Raw genomic sequence first — 14,638 nt, 5'->3', positions numbered from 1 at the left:
ATATCCACAATTAACATCTGCCCTTCAGGAATCAAGAATTAAAAACTATGTGAAAAGAGAAATTCCAAAAGTACATAATAGCATCAACTCTCAATTTTAGAATCAAAGGGAAAGCATTAGTAAAACTGAAACACAACAGTGGGTGGGTTTCTGAAATCCAGGATAGTGAGTGGATGTCTGGGTTCTGGTTTCTCCTGAGTCATGACTACACCACTTGCTCCTGGCTTTGTAAGAGATCTGTGAATACCTTTAATTTATTAATTCCCTTCTTCACTTAATCCATCTATAATGGATTTGTTACTACAGAAGCTCTCCTGAATGACCTCAACTTAACCGACTCAACAGATTAACACCAGCTCTCTCCATTACCTCAGAAAATTGTGAGGACTGAATGGTCACAGCTAGGTTATTCTGGTGCGCCCATGTTCTTCCGCTCCCACAAGTTGAGCTACATGCTTACTAAGAGTTTTGTTTTCCCAAACCTGTTTGAATCAGTTGCATTTATTATCATCATTACAGAATTTAATTCAATATTATGCAAACTCAATAAATGAGAACAAAAGAAAAAACTGTTTTAAGTTGAATACCATGGAGAGACTCAAGGATAAATTATATACTTCTAACAAATTTAGGTTTCAATGATAAGGGGGAAAATCGTAATATATAGGCTTCTATAATCAAGACTGCTTCGTAAGCATCAAGTTCCCATGCTACTGATACTGAAAACAACAGACCACATTTTAGGAATGTTGATTTATGCAATTTAAAAAAGAGTGAAAGTCATCAATAAGGCCCATACCTTGGGCCTCTCAACAAAAGACTGGAAAATAAGCACACCTTCTATGCTTTAGGTTAAAGTGTTTAGCATGTTTAATTTGTCCCACCTTTCTGATTCTTCACTGTAACTGATTTATTTTTATCCAACCAGCATGCCTTGATGTCACTGTACTTGCAAGCAAAATAATCTAAATTAGTATTAAAACACCCTCTTGGGGCGCCTGGGTGGCTCAGTCGTTAAGCGTCTGCCTTCGGCTCAGGGCAAGCGTCTGCCTTTGGCTCAGGGCGTGATCCCAGTGTTCTGGTATCGAGCCCCACATCAGGCTTCTCCGCTGGGAGCCTGCTTCTTCCTCTCCCACTCCCCCTGCCTGTGTTCCCTCTCTCGCTGGCTGTCTCTCTGTTAAATAAATAAATAAAATCTTTAAAAAAAAAAAAACCACCCTCTTAATAAGCAATTTGAGCATTATTATACATAGCTCAAAAAGTTAACTTACTGGGACAGCAAACAAACTGCTGACAGAAGTTTTTCCTACCAAATAAAAAAGGAGAAAGACTACTAAGCTAAACCTTAGTTTAAAAAATTACTTCTGACTTTCACCATGAACAAGGATTAGAGAAAATATTGAAGAAATCACTACCTTACCAACTTTTCATACCTACACTGACTCAAAGTAAATAGCAGAAATAAAAGAGAAAATAAGGAAATAATAAGTTACTTGATTAAAAAGAGAAAGGGATGAAAAGTAAGAGGTACAGAAGCATTTAAACCACAAGACAGGAAAACAGATACCAGATTCACAAAATATGTACTATGTACACAGATAATCAAGAATCAATGATTTCAAACACTGAGTGAAGAAATGATAGTGGGGAAAAAACGGTATTTTGCTTTACCTTTTCTTTATCTTTGTATAATGACCTCAAAGTATTGAAGACTGGTGGGCAACCCTTGCTGAAATTCATCCTTAGAAACTTATCCAAACATTCTTTAAACTTCTCACCTTGGAAGAAAAAAAATCTGTTGATTTGCATTTACCCAGACAACTCTAAAATACATACTTTAATACTAACATGCACACTCATATATCTAAAACCAAGGAAACAAACTGTAAATCCTAACATCACTTTCATTCCTTTGCAATTACTCTCACCAGATAAAAAGTTCAATGGCAGTCTTCTTGGCACCAGTCCCCTGGGATATTTAGTCCAGGCCTCCTCATAAATTTTTAGTCGTTCTAACATATTAGCTGCAAACAAAACAAAACAAAACAAAAAAATTCTTTTTATATTTAATCCTAACTTGTATGTTTTTTCTAGCAAATTATAAATTTCTCAAAGTCTATATAAATTCTTATTAAGCAGAAAAATTAGAGAAAACAAAATTTATAATCTAATAACCTAAATATACCAACAATCATTTTAGAATATTTTTCTAGTATTTTCATATTTTAAATGCCTGTAATCATCTAAAATATATAATTTTCTCTATCCTTTCTGCTTTAGGTATCTTTCAGAATCTAAGGACTCAGTTTAGTTCTAAGAAAAGCTTGGTTATTACGTTTCCACAGCTTCTCTACTATTCTCTTCAGCCTATCCTTTATTTTAGAGCTTTTGGATCTATCCCCTAATCTTCCATTTCTCCATATTTCTTTTGTATTTTCTTTCACTCTCACTTAAGAGCTCTCCTCAGTTCAATCTTCCAGTTCACTAATTTCTCCTCAGTTGTGGACTCTCTTCCATTCAATCTATTAAGATTTTTATTTCAGTAAGTAGGCTTTTCTTTTCCTAGATTCCTAATTAGTACTTTCTCATAACTTTTCATATTTCATAGCTGCAATTCCCTTTTTCACCTTAGATTCCTCCATTTACTCCCTTTTGCTGTACTAATGATTACCATTCCTGTGACAGTGTTTCAGAATAGTAAAATATTCTTTGTTACAAGGTTTCTCTTGTATATATCAGTGTATCAGTATTGGCTCACTACCAGTCTTGAGTGAGACACAGCCTCAAATCAAATCATCTTCGCTAAGGACCCTATTTGTAGATGACATGTTTCTGGGTCTTCTCTACTATTCTCTTTGAGTCCCATTCATGGGAGAGGGTGAAGGGGAGTTGTGGGGAAAGTCTCTGGACCCAAGTTCATTTAAGTGATGGAAATTTAGTCCCTCTTCCCACACAGGAAACAGTGCTGCTCTTTCAGCTTGGCTGCATTCATGTGCCCTTGGCAGGCCATGCAGCTGTGGCCACAGAAGTTAAGCTTTCTTTCCTTTAGGGAGACATCTCTGTAAGTAAGGAGACATTTCTGTCAGGAGGAATTTCCCTTTCAATTTTTGATGCTGCCATGCCATTTGCAAATTATTAAAAGTTGTTTATGAAATTCTTTTCTCAACTATTTCTATAAATGTGTAAAAGAGAGGTTTCAGAAAATGCTCAATCTGCCATACTAAATGGAAGTCTGCAACTGTACTTTTGTATTCAGATTTTGAAACCAATTCTTAACCACTATTTTTCTAGTTAAGCTTTTCAAAGAGTTAAAAAAATATTTATCAACAAAAGGAGCAATTAAAACTTAAAAAGTTTTACACAATACTACCTGGTTTGAGTGCCTTTTCCAGGCCTTTGTAATAGGCCCAGTTTTCAGGATTTCTCTCTTGTAATCCTCTATAAACATCAGCTGCATCTTCCAAACGACCTAACTGCAACAGAAGTTCCCCTGATGAAAAACAAATTAAATTAACTAAATATCTTCTGATTATAACTTTAACTTTTCCTTGAATTTTCTCTTAAAATCTCTTCAATGTTGGGAAGTGGATTTGGTATCCTCTTAAATTCCTAATACCCTTCAGCAAGACTACCATGTTATTGTCTCTCTTTCTGAAGTTCTTATGTAGAAATGCCATCCTCTCTACATCCTCAATTTATTCAGGTATTTGTCTAACTCCAGGCTATTCCCCAAATTCACTAAACACAGTCACCAAGCCACCACCTACTACTTAATTATTCCTGACATAACACAGACAATTTCACATCTGAATTATTGACCCAATCCAACACTCTAACCTTATGATCTCCGAATCAATTATAAAAGGATTCTGCTATAGCAGCCCACGGTCATGACCACATCCAAAACCTGCTTTTTCTAGCTCTTCAGTCTACCAAATAGGGCAGCTATCTTGCTTTAAGCTTAATTGTCTTGTCTAGCTTATTCTTGTCTCACTAAACTTAGCCTTCAATCTTAGAGAAAAACCATTCCCTTTTCTTCAGACCCTTCGGTAACTCGCAGACTCACTGCTGATTTTCTCTGGGTGACATAGCCAATCTCATCCCTAAATGGTATTAACAGCCCCAATGTCAAAATCAGTCTCAAAACCTAAGGCTCCCAAATGTTTGTTTGCTATACACCTTCTCACAAAAAGAAGCAGGTCATTAGATGAACAGACAGAGGCACTGGTTTCCCTAGAAATCTATGAGCTCCAAAATCAAATAAGCCTCAAGCACTGCTCAGGTACACTTTTCCTTATCCTTAATGGGCTTCCATCCACCAAAGGTATTATTTTCAAACCATGACTTCATCCTTGTCACCCTCTGCTCTCATCAGAAAAAAAAAAAAAAAAGGACACTTACTGAGTTTTCACTGTGTGCCAGTGACTTAAACATTTCACATGCATTAGGCAATTCAGTTCTCAAAACTCTATGAGATAGTTTACTATTATTTTCATCATTTTAAAGCAGAGAGAACTTAAGTAAACTTGCTGAGGAACTTTAAGATAGTTAGTTGTTGGAATCAGGATTTGAATCCAAGTAATTTGGCTTTAAAAAGCCCATATTTTTAACGTCTGTATCAGCCAGTGGCTCTCAGCCAAGGGCACTTTTGCCAATATCAGGAGACATTTTTTGGTTATCACAATAAGGGATGGGGCAGTGCTACTGGTATTCTGATAGGTAAAAGCTAGGGATGCTGCTAAGTGAACTACAACATATAGGAAACTTCCATCCCCAACATCTCAGTCCCAAAACAGTGCCAAGGTTGACAAACCTGCTCTATACTAATCAAAAGCCTACTTCACTGAGAACAAAAAAATCCTGCAACTTTTCTCCCCTACACTACACCCATCCAACATTTCCTCTCCTTAATTTTCTCCCACCTCTTTTTTGTAGAAGGAACTGGTGGTGTAAAGAACTAACAATGAAACTTCCTGCTTAACTATGCCCACTCACGCACTCCAGAAGTTCGCAAATTATTCAGACCAGTAACAATGCCTTTATTACTAGAATTTCCAACGATTAATGTTCTACTCTCAGTTCCTTTCTATTTTCTTTATATAAGCTGTCCCCACCACCTGATTCACTGTAACTATCAATACATACTTTGTGGAATGAACTGATGGCTGTTTTCCTAGTTCACTGAGAAAATGGAAGCAATTAGAAGAACTCCCAGATATCTACTACATCTATATATCTACTTACCTATGTATTCAACCCTCACTTGCTACTGTGAACTATTCATATTGTTATCTAAAGCTCATCTTTCAACTTATCCACTAGATCACAGCTTCTCTGTTGTATCAAATATTCTGTCTCTACTGGATCATTCTCCAGTGAGCATTAAGTACATACTGTAAAAAAAAACCTTTTGATTCTGTATTCCATTTCATCTAGCACCACCCCACTTATCTGTTTCCCTAGACAACAAAAATTCTTTTATGAGTCATCCATGCATGCTATCTTTAATTCCTCGACATCCAATGTCATTTAATTCCACTTGATTTGTCACCCTCCTTCCCAATGTTCAGAAAATGCTTTTGTTAAGGTCTCTCCAATGACTTCCAAATTCCTAAAATCCACTGATCAATTCTGAATTCTCACCTAACTTGATCTGTCATTCTTTATCGCTAATACAGTTATCAAAAAGATCAAATGAAATAATGTACTTAAGAGTATTTTGAAAACTATCATGTATTTTGATAAAGAAACAAAGGTCCAAGCCTTCTGACTGGTCATACAGCTACTTATAGTAGCCAATGAAAGAACCTGAACTAGTTTTTTCCAATCTTGTGATCCTTTCATTAAGTCAGAAATCCCCTCCCTTTATAACTAACAGATGGTTAAGGGAGGATCAATTCAAGTGAAAGATGGCTGTTCTGGATCTATAGTTCACAAATGAGCTCCAGCAGGGTAGAGACTTCCATTTTTTTTCTTGCCAGCAGCATTATCCTCTGCTGAAAGCTCATATGGCAAATAATGGTTATATCCACTATACAAGCAAGTACTGCACTTTTTTAGTATTCAACTTCAACAGGAGCCAAAGGAATCTGAAACCAGCAAACATCAGTTCCCTGGACTAACCCAGGCAAAGAGACATTTCAGATGGTAATTCTTAGAAAAGTACTTCTATTTTCAGTTACTTGTTATTCTTCTTTCATTTTCCATAATCAGTTCCTCAACTTTTAAAATTGAAACTCCTTTTTCTCAGCCTTCTAATAAATGGCAGCGTTGGGGATCTTTATTTAGGGATCTACCCCTCTTATCACAATCCACACATATAAAGCCAAATCTCTGGTTTCAATTCATATTCCTTCTATGTCCAGAAAGACGTCCAGATAAACTAGAAAGACCTTACGATTGCCCCATATATACTTCAGTAAAGACTCAGTAACACATTCAGTTTTGCTAATAAGCTGTTCCTAAGAAATTTATTCCTATCTTATAAAATTAAGCAATTACCTCCTGTGTTTTGATCAAACCCTATTAATATTTTCAAGCCAAGAACATTTTATTTAAAGAAAAATATTCTGAGTCACTTCATTTAATGATTTTATTTTTTGCAATTATTCTTTCCTATATTAATAGCCATTGTTTAAATGCGTATTTTCCAACATTACAAATTATTCAGTGTATGTGCAAGAAACAGATTTTCTATCACAAAAAAGCTGAATTATATGCAATTATCAGCAGCAACTAGATTTTTTAGTCTTGCTCTTTGCGATAACTAAATACTAGAATAATAAAAAAATAAAACAATAAAACAAATAAAAATAAAATACGAACAAATAAATACCAAAAAATAAAATACAAATAAAAAACAAACAAACAAACAAAAAACACCTTTGGGGCACCTGGGCGGCTCAGTCAGTTAAATGTCCAACTCTTGGTTTGGGCTCAGGTCATGATCCTAGGGTCCTGGCATAGAGGCCCACTGTCAGGCTCCCTACTCAGCGGAAAGTCAGCTTCTCCCTCTGCCCCCCACACTTGTGCATGCGCAGGCTCTCTAACAAATGAACTCTTTAAAATACATACATATATACATACATACATAAATAAAATTTTTAAAAGTACCTTTGGTTTCTTCTACAGCAAGTTTATCACAAATCTGCTTTTCATAGGTACAAAGATGTTCTAGGGCTTCTCTATAGAGACCTGCTTCCCGAAGAACTTGGTTCTGATATAAAAGTAGTTCACTATATTCATAATCCACTTTATCAGGAGATGTCTATATATGGATATAAGGAATACTAACAGTAAGAATTTTGTTTTCATTTTAGAAAACTGTTTATACACTCAAAATACATACAAGAAATCAAAGGATAATAACTGACTGACAAAATTCATTTTCTAAACATTCTTAAATATCTGTCTAGAGAGCAACTAAGTAAAAAATGACAATATTAACTTATAACCCACTGAATAAAGTAAGAATCCCTAAGTCCTTACATATAATAATAAGTAAACAGGGTAGAAAGGAAAGCTCTTACTTAACAGTAGAATGTCAAATAATAAATCTAGAAAAAATAAGAGAGTTAGAGAATCACCACTTTGCAACTATCACAGAACAGTTGATTCAGGCAAGAATCACAATGAATGTTAAAACCAGTGGTAAGTTTGATGAAGAACAGGCTACTCATAACATCTCAAACTGTTTAATAAATACAAAGAGGAAAAAACAACAATTTTTTAGTAAAGAAACCTGGCAGACACCACATTAACCAAGTATTTAAATGGAACAAACAGACCTTATGCGCTTCCTAATGTGATGAACTGAGGAGAAGGGCTAAATGTAACTCCTGTAGTTTCCTGCCAAAAATTCTTAACTATATCTAATAATGAGAAAGCATCAAAGAAATCCAAATTGATGGACATTCTACAAAAGCACTTGCTGTATTCTTCAAAAATTTCAATGTCATGAAATAGAAAGAAAGCCTTCAAAACTTCCGGATTAAATCAGACTGGAAAGAAATGATAACTAAATGCAAAGTATGATTCCAGTAATGGGGGAAAAGATCTTAGAAAGGATATAAATAGGATAATTAACACATTTTGAATACAGGTCGTGGATTAGATAATAACAGTCTATCAATGTTAAATTTCCTAATTTTTGATAATCTATATTGTACTGTGTATAGAGTTAATAACTATAGAGCTAGTCTTAGAAAATATTACACTGACAGATTTAAGAGAAGATCATGGTGTCTGCACTACTCTCAAATGTTTCAGGAAAAAAATTTAAAAAGATAAATAGATAACAGAACTTGTAAAGTAATGTGTCAAGTATGAACAATCAGTTAATGTGACTGAACTCCTAATGGAGTTCCTTGCAATTTTTCTTCAAGTTTGGAACTATTTCAAAATAAAAAGTTTGTAAGTCTATATACACTTCTTTCTCATCATTACACTTAGAATTAGACCCAGTTTACTAGGTCTGGCTCCTGGTTGTTACCTGTTGTGTTTTCCTAAATTCTTCTAAAATCTTTGCTGCCATTTCATAATCTTCTAATAAGTGGTAAGCAATAGCATAACCAATCCATGATGCTCTTTGTGCAGGGCGAAGCTGAAGTAATTGATACCTCGTTTCCTTTCAAGGGAAAAAAAAACTTTCTTAGGTTTACGGTGAAAGCAAATGCTCCTAAAAAGATCATATTAATTAACCCAACAATGATGAGCAATTTGCAACATAATACTGGGAATAATAATAGAACATAGCTTCAGACATCCATATTGCGTAGCTTTATAGGAGCAAAACAATATTTGGTAAGAAGTACAATGAAGCCTCCAAAATAATATTGTAACTTTTTTAAAACTTAAGACCAGATATGCTTTATTACTTCCTGAACTACTTTAAAAAAAAAAAAGGAGAGACAGGATGGAAAAGAGTACAAAAGAAAAACTTTTTTAAAAATACAGGGCCCAACTACTGAGTTAAGATCTACAGAAAACAACTGAGGAGGTACTACATGGACTCTATAGATCTGAATTAATAGACTAATTTAAGGGTTAAAAGATAGGTACAAAGAATTGTCACAATGGAGGTCAAAAGAAGAACAAATACGCTTTCCAGAAAAATGTGAGAACTAAAGGTTGTATTTACATGTTAATAGCAGACAAAGACATTGTCTATTCGAGGAACTTCAATGCTAATTTTCACTGAATTAACTCCATTCTACAAAGTAATCCAATTCTGCCTCAGAGTAAAATAATTTATTTTAAAAATCTGATTAGTCCAGTCATAACATATACGCAATCACTACTAGGAGGAGATGAATAAGATTCAATTAAATTCTGTTTAAGAATGGAAAATTTTGTTTTTAGTAAGTACTCAAAAAAGTTTTAAATATTTTAATACTACTTTTCCCTTAGAATAAAAAAATTGGCTATTTTACTTACCCTGTAACCCTCAAGATCTCTCATTTGAATCTGTAGTAAAGAAAGGTCCCTTAAGATTTGAAGATTGTCTTTATCCCATTTTAACGCATTCCTATAACACTTAATGGCTTCATCATATTTCTTGTCTGACCTCTGGAGAAGGCCATAAACATGCCAACCTAAAGGATTTTGTTAAGGACACAACCTACAAGTCAAGAAATAATATTCCAATAACATTCCTCAAGAAACTCAGAAAACTACAGCTATTTATAAAGTTATAAGCTTTAAAAAAAGGAGAGAATATAAAGATAGACGTTTAACACACTGGAAAACAACACAGCTTTTTAAGCCAGAGAAAATGGGTCTCACCTGTCTTATTAGCTGTCACCTTGGTAAGTTACTTGGTCTTATATGTTTCCTCAATTATAAAATGTAAATAGAAAGTCTATACAGCATAGTTGCATAAGTAAATGGAAAAGATCGGTACAAAATAAATGCTCAATAAATATTACGAATTATCTATCTATTTATTGAGAGACAACATGCAAGTGCACATGAGTTGGGGGTGGGGGTGGGGCACAGTGCACAGAGGGAAAGGGAGAATCCCAAGCAGGCTCCGCAACACTGGTCTGGGTCTCAGGACCCTGAGATCAAGACCTGAGCCAAAATCAAGAGTCGGATACATAACCGACTGAGCCACTCAGGTGCCCCTGGAATTATCTTTACTTTTAAAAGAAAAAAAGAGGGAATGAGTATATACTTAACATATAATTATTTTACATCATGTACATTTTCTTTAGCTAACAAGATTCTTAGTGTAGAATGCTTAGTGCAGTACAAGTCCCTAAAAGTCAATACATAGAAGATGAAAAACACATATAAGATAAAAATTCATTTAGCAATTATTAAAATATCTTAATAATCAGGGTGTAGGTGACCAAAATGGATTGTTTCCTGCATCCAAAAAATCTGAAGTCTAGTAAGAGCACAGAGAAGTAAACTATAGTTGTTGTAAAAAAACGCTATAATGGGGGGAAAATACATAAATAATCCCACTCCCCTAATACAAGTCCTTTTCACTTTAGATCTTGAGTACTGCACAGTCACCCATCCTCCTACCTTCACAGTCTCTCTGCTTTTATTCTTTCCGAGTAACCTTTCTTAAAAAAAAAAAATACGTAAAATCAAAAGAAAATAATTCACTTCCCTTTCCAGAAACTTGTAGTGTTTCTCTCTCAGATCAGATATAAACTTTTCAATCTATGAATGTCAGGGCTCCTCAACAGAGTCAGTTAAATACATAATGCCCAGGATGGCACACGTTAATCTGAAAATACATTATTGAATACCATAAATTTTATTTGAAAAATCCTTGCTTTCATACTAAAATGACAAAGTAAAGTTTAACACAGTCTTCTCATTTGGCTGGTACACGTTTTTAAAAGCCTAAGACACACTACCCTTCATAATCTGGCCCCCATTACCAGGACTTCATCACCTCTCATGAGCACTGCAACTATCTTTTAACTGCCTCTAAACTTCATCCCCTAAAAATCTATACTTAAGGAGTTTAACAATGCTAAAAATTTAAAGAAACATATGTCCATCAAGAGGAACACAAATAAATCATAAGTAAATACTTACAGAACACTATGCAATCATTAAAAATGATGAAAAGGTATCTACAACAGTCTTACTAATTAGTCCTTTGATTACTCTAGCGTTTCTACTTACTCCCAACTCAATTCTGCTTCACTAGATTAGTGATAGTTTCTGAACAAGCTGTAATGCTTTATGTAATACTCAAACACGTTTCTGTATATGCATCCACTAAGTACCTTCCTTCACCAGACTGTAAATTCCTCGACAGCAAAATCCCTAACTTTTCTTCATCTGTAGTATGCCAGAGGTCTGGTAAACACCTGAAATTCAAAGTGTCTCAGCACTAAAAATTGTGTCAGCTCACAAAATAAGAAATATTTGTTTAAAAACGGTTTAAAAAAGAGCAACCCATATTTTTTTCTCTATCTTCCTTCAGACATTTGTATTTGCTCCTAACTTCACCTGACTCTTAAAATTTATCTGGTACAGTACCTTGGCACTATCAGAAACTATGTTAAACATCTACGACACCTCATCGTTAAATCCTCACAACACCACAGTGAGATGGGTATGGTTATCGTCATTTCATACACTAGGAAACTAAGTCCTAAGATCACAAAAAGAAGAGGTGAAATTCAAACCTAAGGGAAGCATACTCCAGAGCTTGTGTTCTTTGTCAGTATACTATTTGCCTATTATTCCTATTGTATATTTTTTTCTAAATTTATAATGATGATGAAATCTGCCGGGTGCTTCTTTATTTGTAATCGAGGGAAGGGCTTTCATAAATATAGTATCCCCCTATCTGTGAAGGATAGGTTTCGAGACTCCCAACAACTGCCTGAAACCTATATATAACTATGTTTTTTCCTATATACACAAACCTACAATAAAGTTTAATTTACAAATTAGGCATGGTAAGAGATTATCAACAATAAGTAATAACAAAATAGAACTATAATACGCTGCAATAAAAGTTATATGAACGTGGTCTCTCTTTCTCTTAACTATTTTATTATACTGTACTCACCCTTTTTCCTTGTGATGTGAGGTGATAAAATGCCTACGTGATGAGATGAAGTGAGGTGAATGACTCAGGCACTGTGATGTAGTGTAATACCACTACTGACCTGACAATGCGTCAGGATCGTGCTTCCAAACTGAAGTTGACCTCGGGTAACTGAAACTGCAGAAAGTGAAACTGCGGATAAGGTGGGACCACGGTATTTTAAAAGGCAAAGTCCAATTTATCTGAACAGAAGTAATGTTAGAACAGGGTAAGTACATAAAAATGTTCCATGAAGACAGCTGTTATTCAATTTATAACCCTGGAGTTACACAGTAAGAGGAATCTAAGACTTCTGACTCCCAAATTGCTGTCTTAGCTTAAGACACCCCAATCCAATCCTTAAACATATCTGAAAAAGGATACACACATGACTCTTCAAGTCATTTCTCAAACCTCTACGAACCAATTCATAAGCTTCTTCCTTTTTCCCCAAACAGTTCAATGTTAATCCTTTCATAGCCAGGGTTTCTATTTTTAAAAAAGGAGGGGGGGAAGAGAAAGAAAAGGAAGAAAAAAGAAAGTAATTAAACATTAAAAACAGCTAACAAAAAAGTAATCATAATCTCAAAAACAAATGTCACATTATTCTAAGAATTTAAACTTTCAAGAAGATTATCTGGAAAACTTTCGGACTTCTACAGAATTAAAATATTTTAAAATTTGACAAACCAAGGAAACACACATTTCTATAGTCTAGGCATCCCAGAATTTTTTTTTTCTAAATAAAAAGATACAAAAGTGCATGAATATCTGGTAATTCATGTGCTAACAAGATACAGTGACTCTACTACTGTTCTTCAAGGAAATTCACCTCTAATAATCAATCCTTAAAATCCCCCTTTAAAATACGGAAAACTTTACCTTAAAACAGACTTTATTTCTGTGAACCCCAGTTACATTAAGATTAAATTCACTGTTCAATGGTTAAACCATCCAAATAAATTGTCTAACATTTCTGATTTTCATAAATTTTTAAAAGATTCTTTGGGATTATTACCAAACACACAACAAAGAAAATGTCAGGTATCTGTCATTCACAATCAAAAGATTAACAGAGTTCAGGGAAATACTAAGTTCTCAGAAAAGGAAAAGAAAAAAGATTTCTAATTTTATAATGTGCATGTTACAAAGCACACAGGAATAAAAAATATTCATTATGATTTACTTAACTTTTAGGGCTAAAATTTATAATTTATAGAAAAATTAATAATAAAAAGCAAGGATTAAAGAAAGGTATTACCCTGAGGAAAAAAATCAACATTTATTAGAAAAATACAGATAAAGAAACAGAAAAGAGAGGGGAAAAAATCATGTACAAATCATTATAAATCATATATAACTTTAAAGGAAAAGGAAGCTAACAAAATATATTTGGCAAGTAGCCAAACTTGCAAGGTACTATACCATGTAAAACAGTTCTTTGTTGTCAAATAGGTAAAATCTATTCACGCAAGTTTTACCAAACATCTTAAAGTGCCTTAATTAATGAAACTCTGTACTGCCAGTGAGTCGAAAACAAACCATCACTTTATGTACCATTAAAATACTTTCAATTAAATTATGGCACTTCCTACAACATACCATGCACCTAACAAAAAAAATATTTTTTAACAAGGAAAAAAAAAAAGAGAGATAAATTTAGGTGGTTTTATGTCCCCTGCTTTCCACCTCCAATGTTATTATTATAGTAAAAATATGTAGGAGTAAAGAGAGCCAAAAGAGAACTATTGCTCTCTCCCTCTTCTTCGATACTAAGCGATTATCAAATTAATTACTGAAGAGCCATGTCTCCTAACTGCACAAATCAGACTTGCAAAAGCTTAGTTTTCCTATGCGTCTTCACAAGTTTAGCCACACACTCTCCTTTTACCCTACCAACATCTCACTGTCCAATCTTCTACCCTCACATAAGCAAAAGCTATGTAAATTTTCAGAACATTACATGATACGGATCAAGTCTTAAACATGACTGTCTTGAAAAACTAAGATACAATGTTGAATAAAAAGATGCTAGCTCATAAGCTAAGGACCAAATAGGCACTTTCTGAATAAGCTTAATGTAAGAAATCAAATTTTTGCAGCTCAACAGAGTTCTAAAGCAAAATTTTCTAATATCTTAAATGAGTTTATTTATTAAATTTAAACAATCCGTCCCCACTAATCTCCTCTGCCTTTCCTACAGCACTAATCTTCAAAACAGGAATAAACCAGAAATCAAGTAGAAAGTGTTACAGTTTTCTTGACATGAAATTCAAATTACAGTATTAAAAGAGCTTCACGCAACAGTCAAAGAAGGTCCATTCTCTCTGAAAAACAGGGCATCTGAGAGTAACAGAACCGAAATAAGTGAAGCCAGACAAGTTAGCAGCTTATTTACTTATACAGACAAGTATATGGTATTTATACTTACCTCCATGCTCTGCAAATTTGGGATTAGAGAGGATTTGTTTACAAAATTTCAACCCATTTCGATACTGTTTATGTTCATAACATCTCTGTCAAAACAAAAAAGAAAAAATCGAGTTTAGCAAGAAATGCAAACAATTTTAAATT

General features: G+C 34.2%; 1 protein-coding gene across 2 annotated transcripts in view; it reads right to left on the bottom strand.

The window, feature by feature from the left end:
• NAA15 (N-alpha-acetyltransferase 15, NatA auxiliary subunit) overlaps positions 1-14,638 on the bottom strand; it is an 80,600-nt gene that overhangs the window by 34,022 nt on the left and 31,940 nt on the right. For both annotated transcript variants that reach the window (XM_040626323.1, XM_040626322.1), the window contains exons 2-9: positions 14,496-14,580; positions 12,449-12,553; positions 9,436-9,593; positions 8,492-8,626; positions 7,114-7,267; positions 3,371-3,490; positions 1,929-2,024; positions 1,672-1,778 (exon numbers count right to left, since the gene is read on the bottom strand). In XM_040626323.1, coding sequence (XP_040482257.1) covers positions 1,672-1,778; positions 1,929-2,024; positions 3,371-3,490; positions 7,114-7,267; positions 8,492-8,626; positions 9,436-9,593; positions 12,449-12,553; positions 14,496-14,580 — 960 coding nt within the window. The remainder of the gene's footprint in view (positions 1-1,671; positions 1,779-1,928; positions 2,025-3,370; positions 3,491-7,113; positions 7,268-8,491; positions 8,627-9,435; positions 9,594-12,448; positions 12,554-14,495; positions 14,581-14,638) is intronic.

Source organism: Ursus maritimus, unplaced genomic scaffold (genome assembly GCF_017311325.1).
Source record: "Ursus maritimus isolate PB19 unplaced genomic scaffold, ASM1731132v1 scaffold_11, whole genome shotgun sequence".
NCBI classification, from domain to species: Eukaryota; Metazoa; Chordata; class Mammalia; order Carnivora; family Ursidae; genus Ursus; species Ursus maritimus.
The sequence above is the reverse complement of the archived record's forward strand: the minus strand, read 5'-3'. Positions and strand labels throughout refer to the sequence as shown.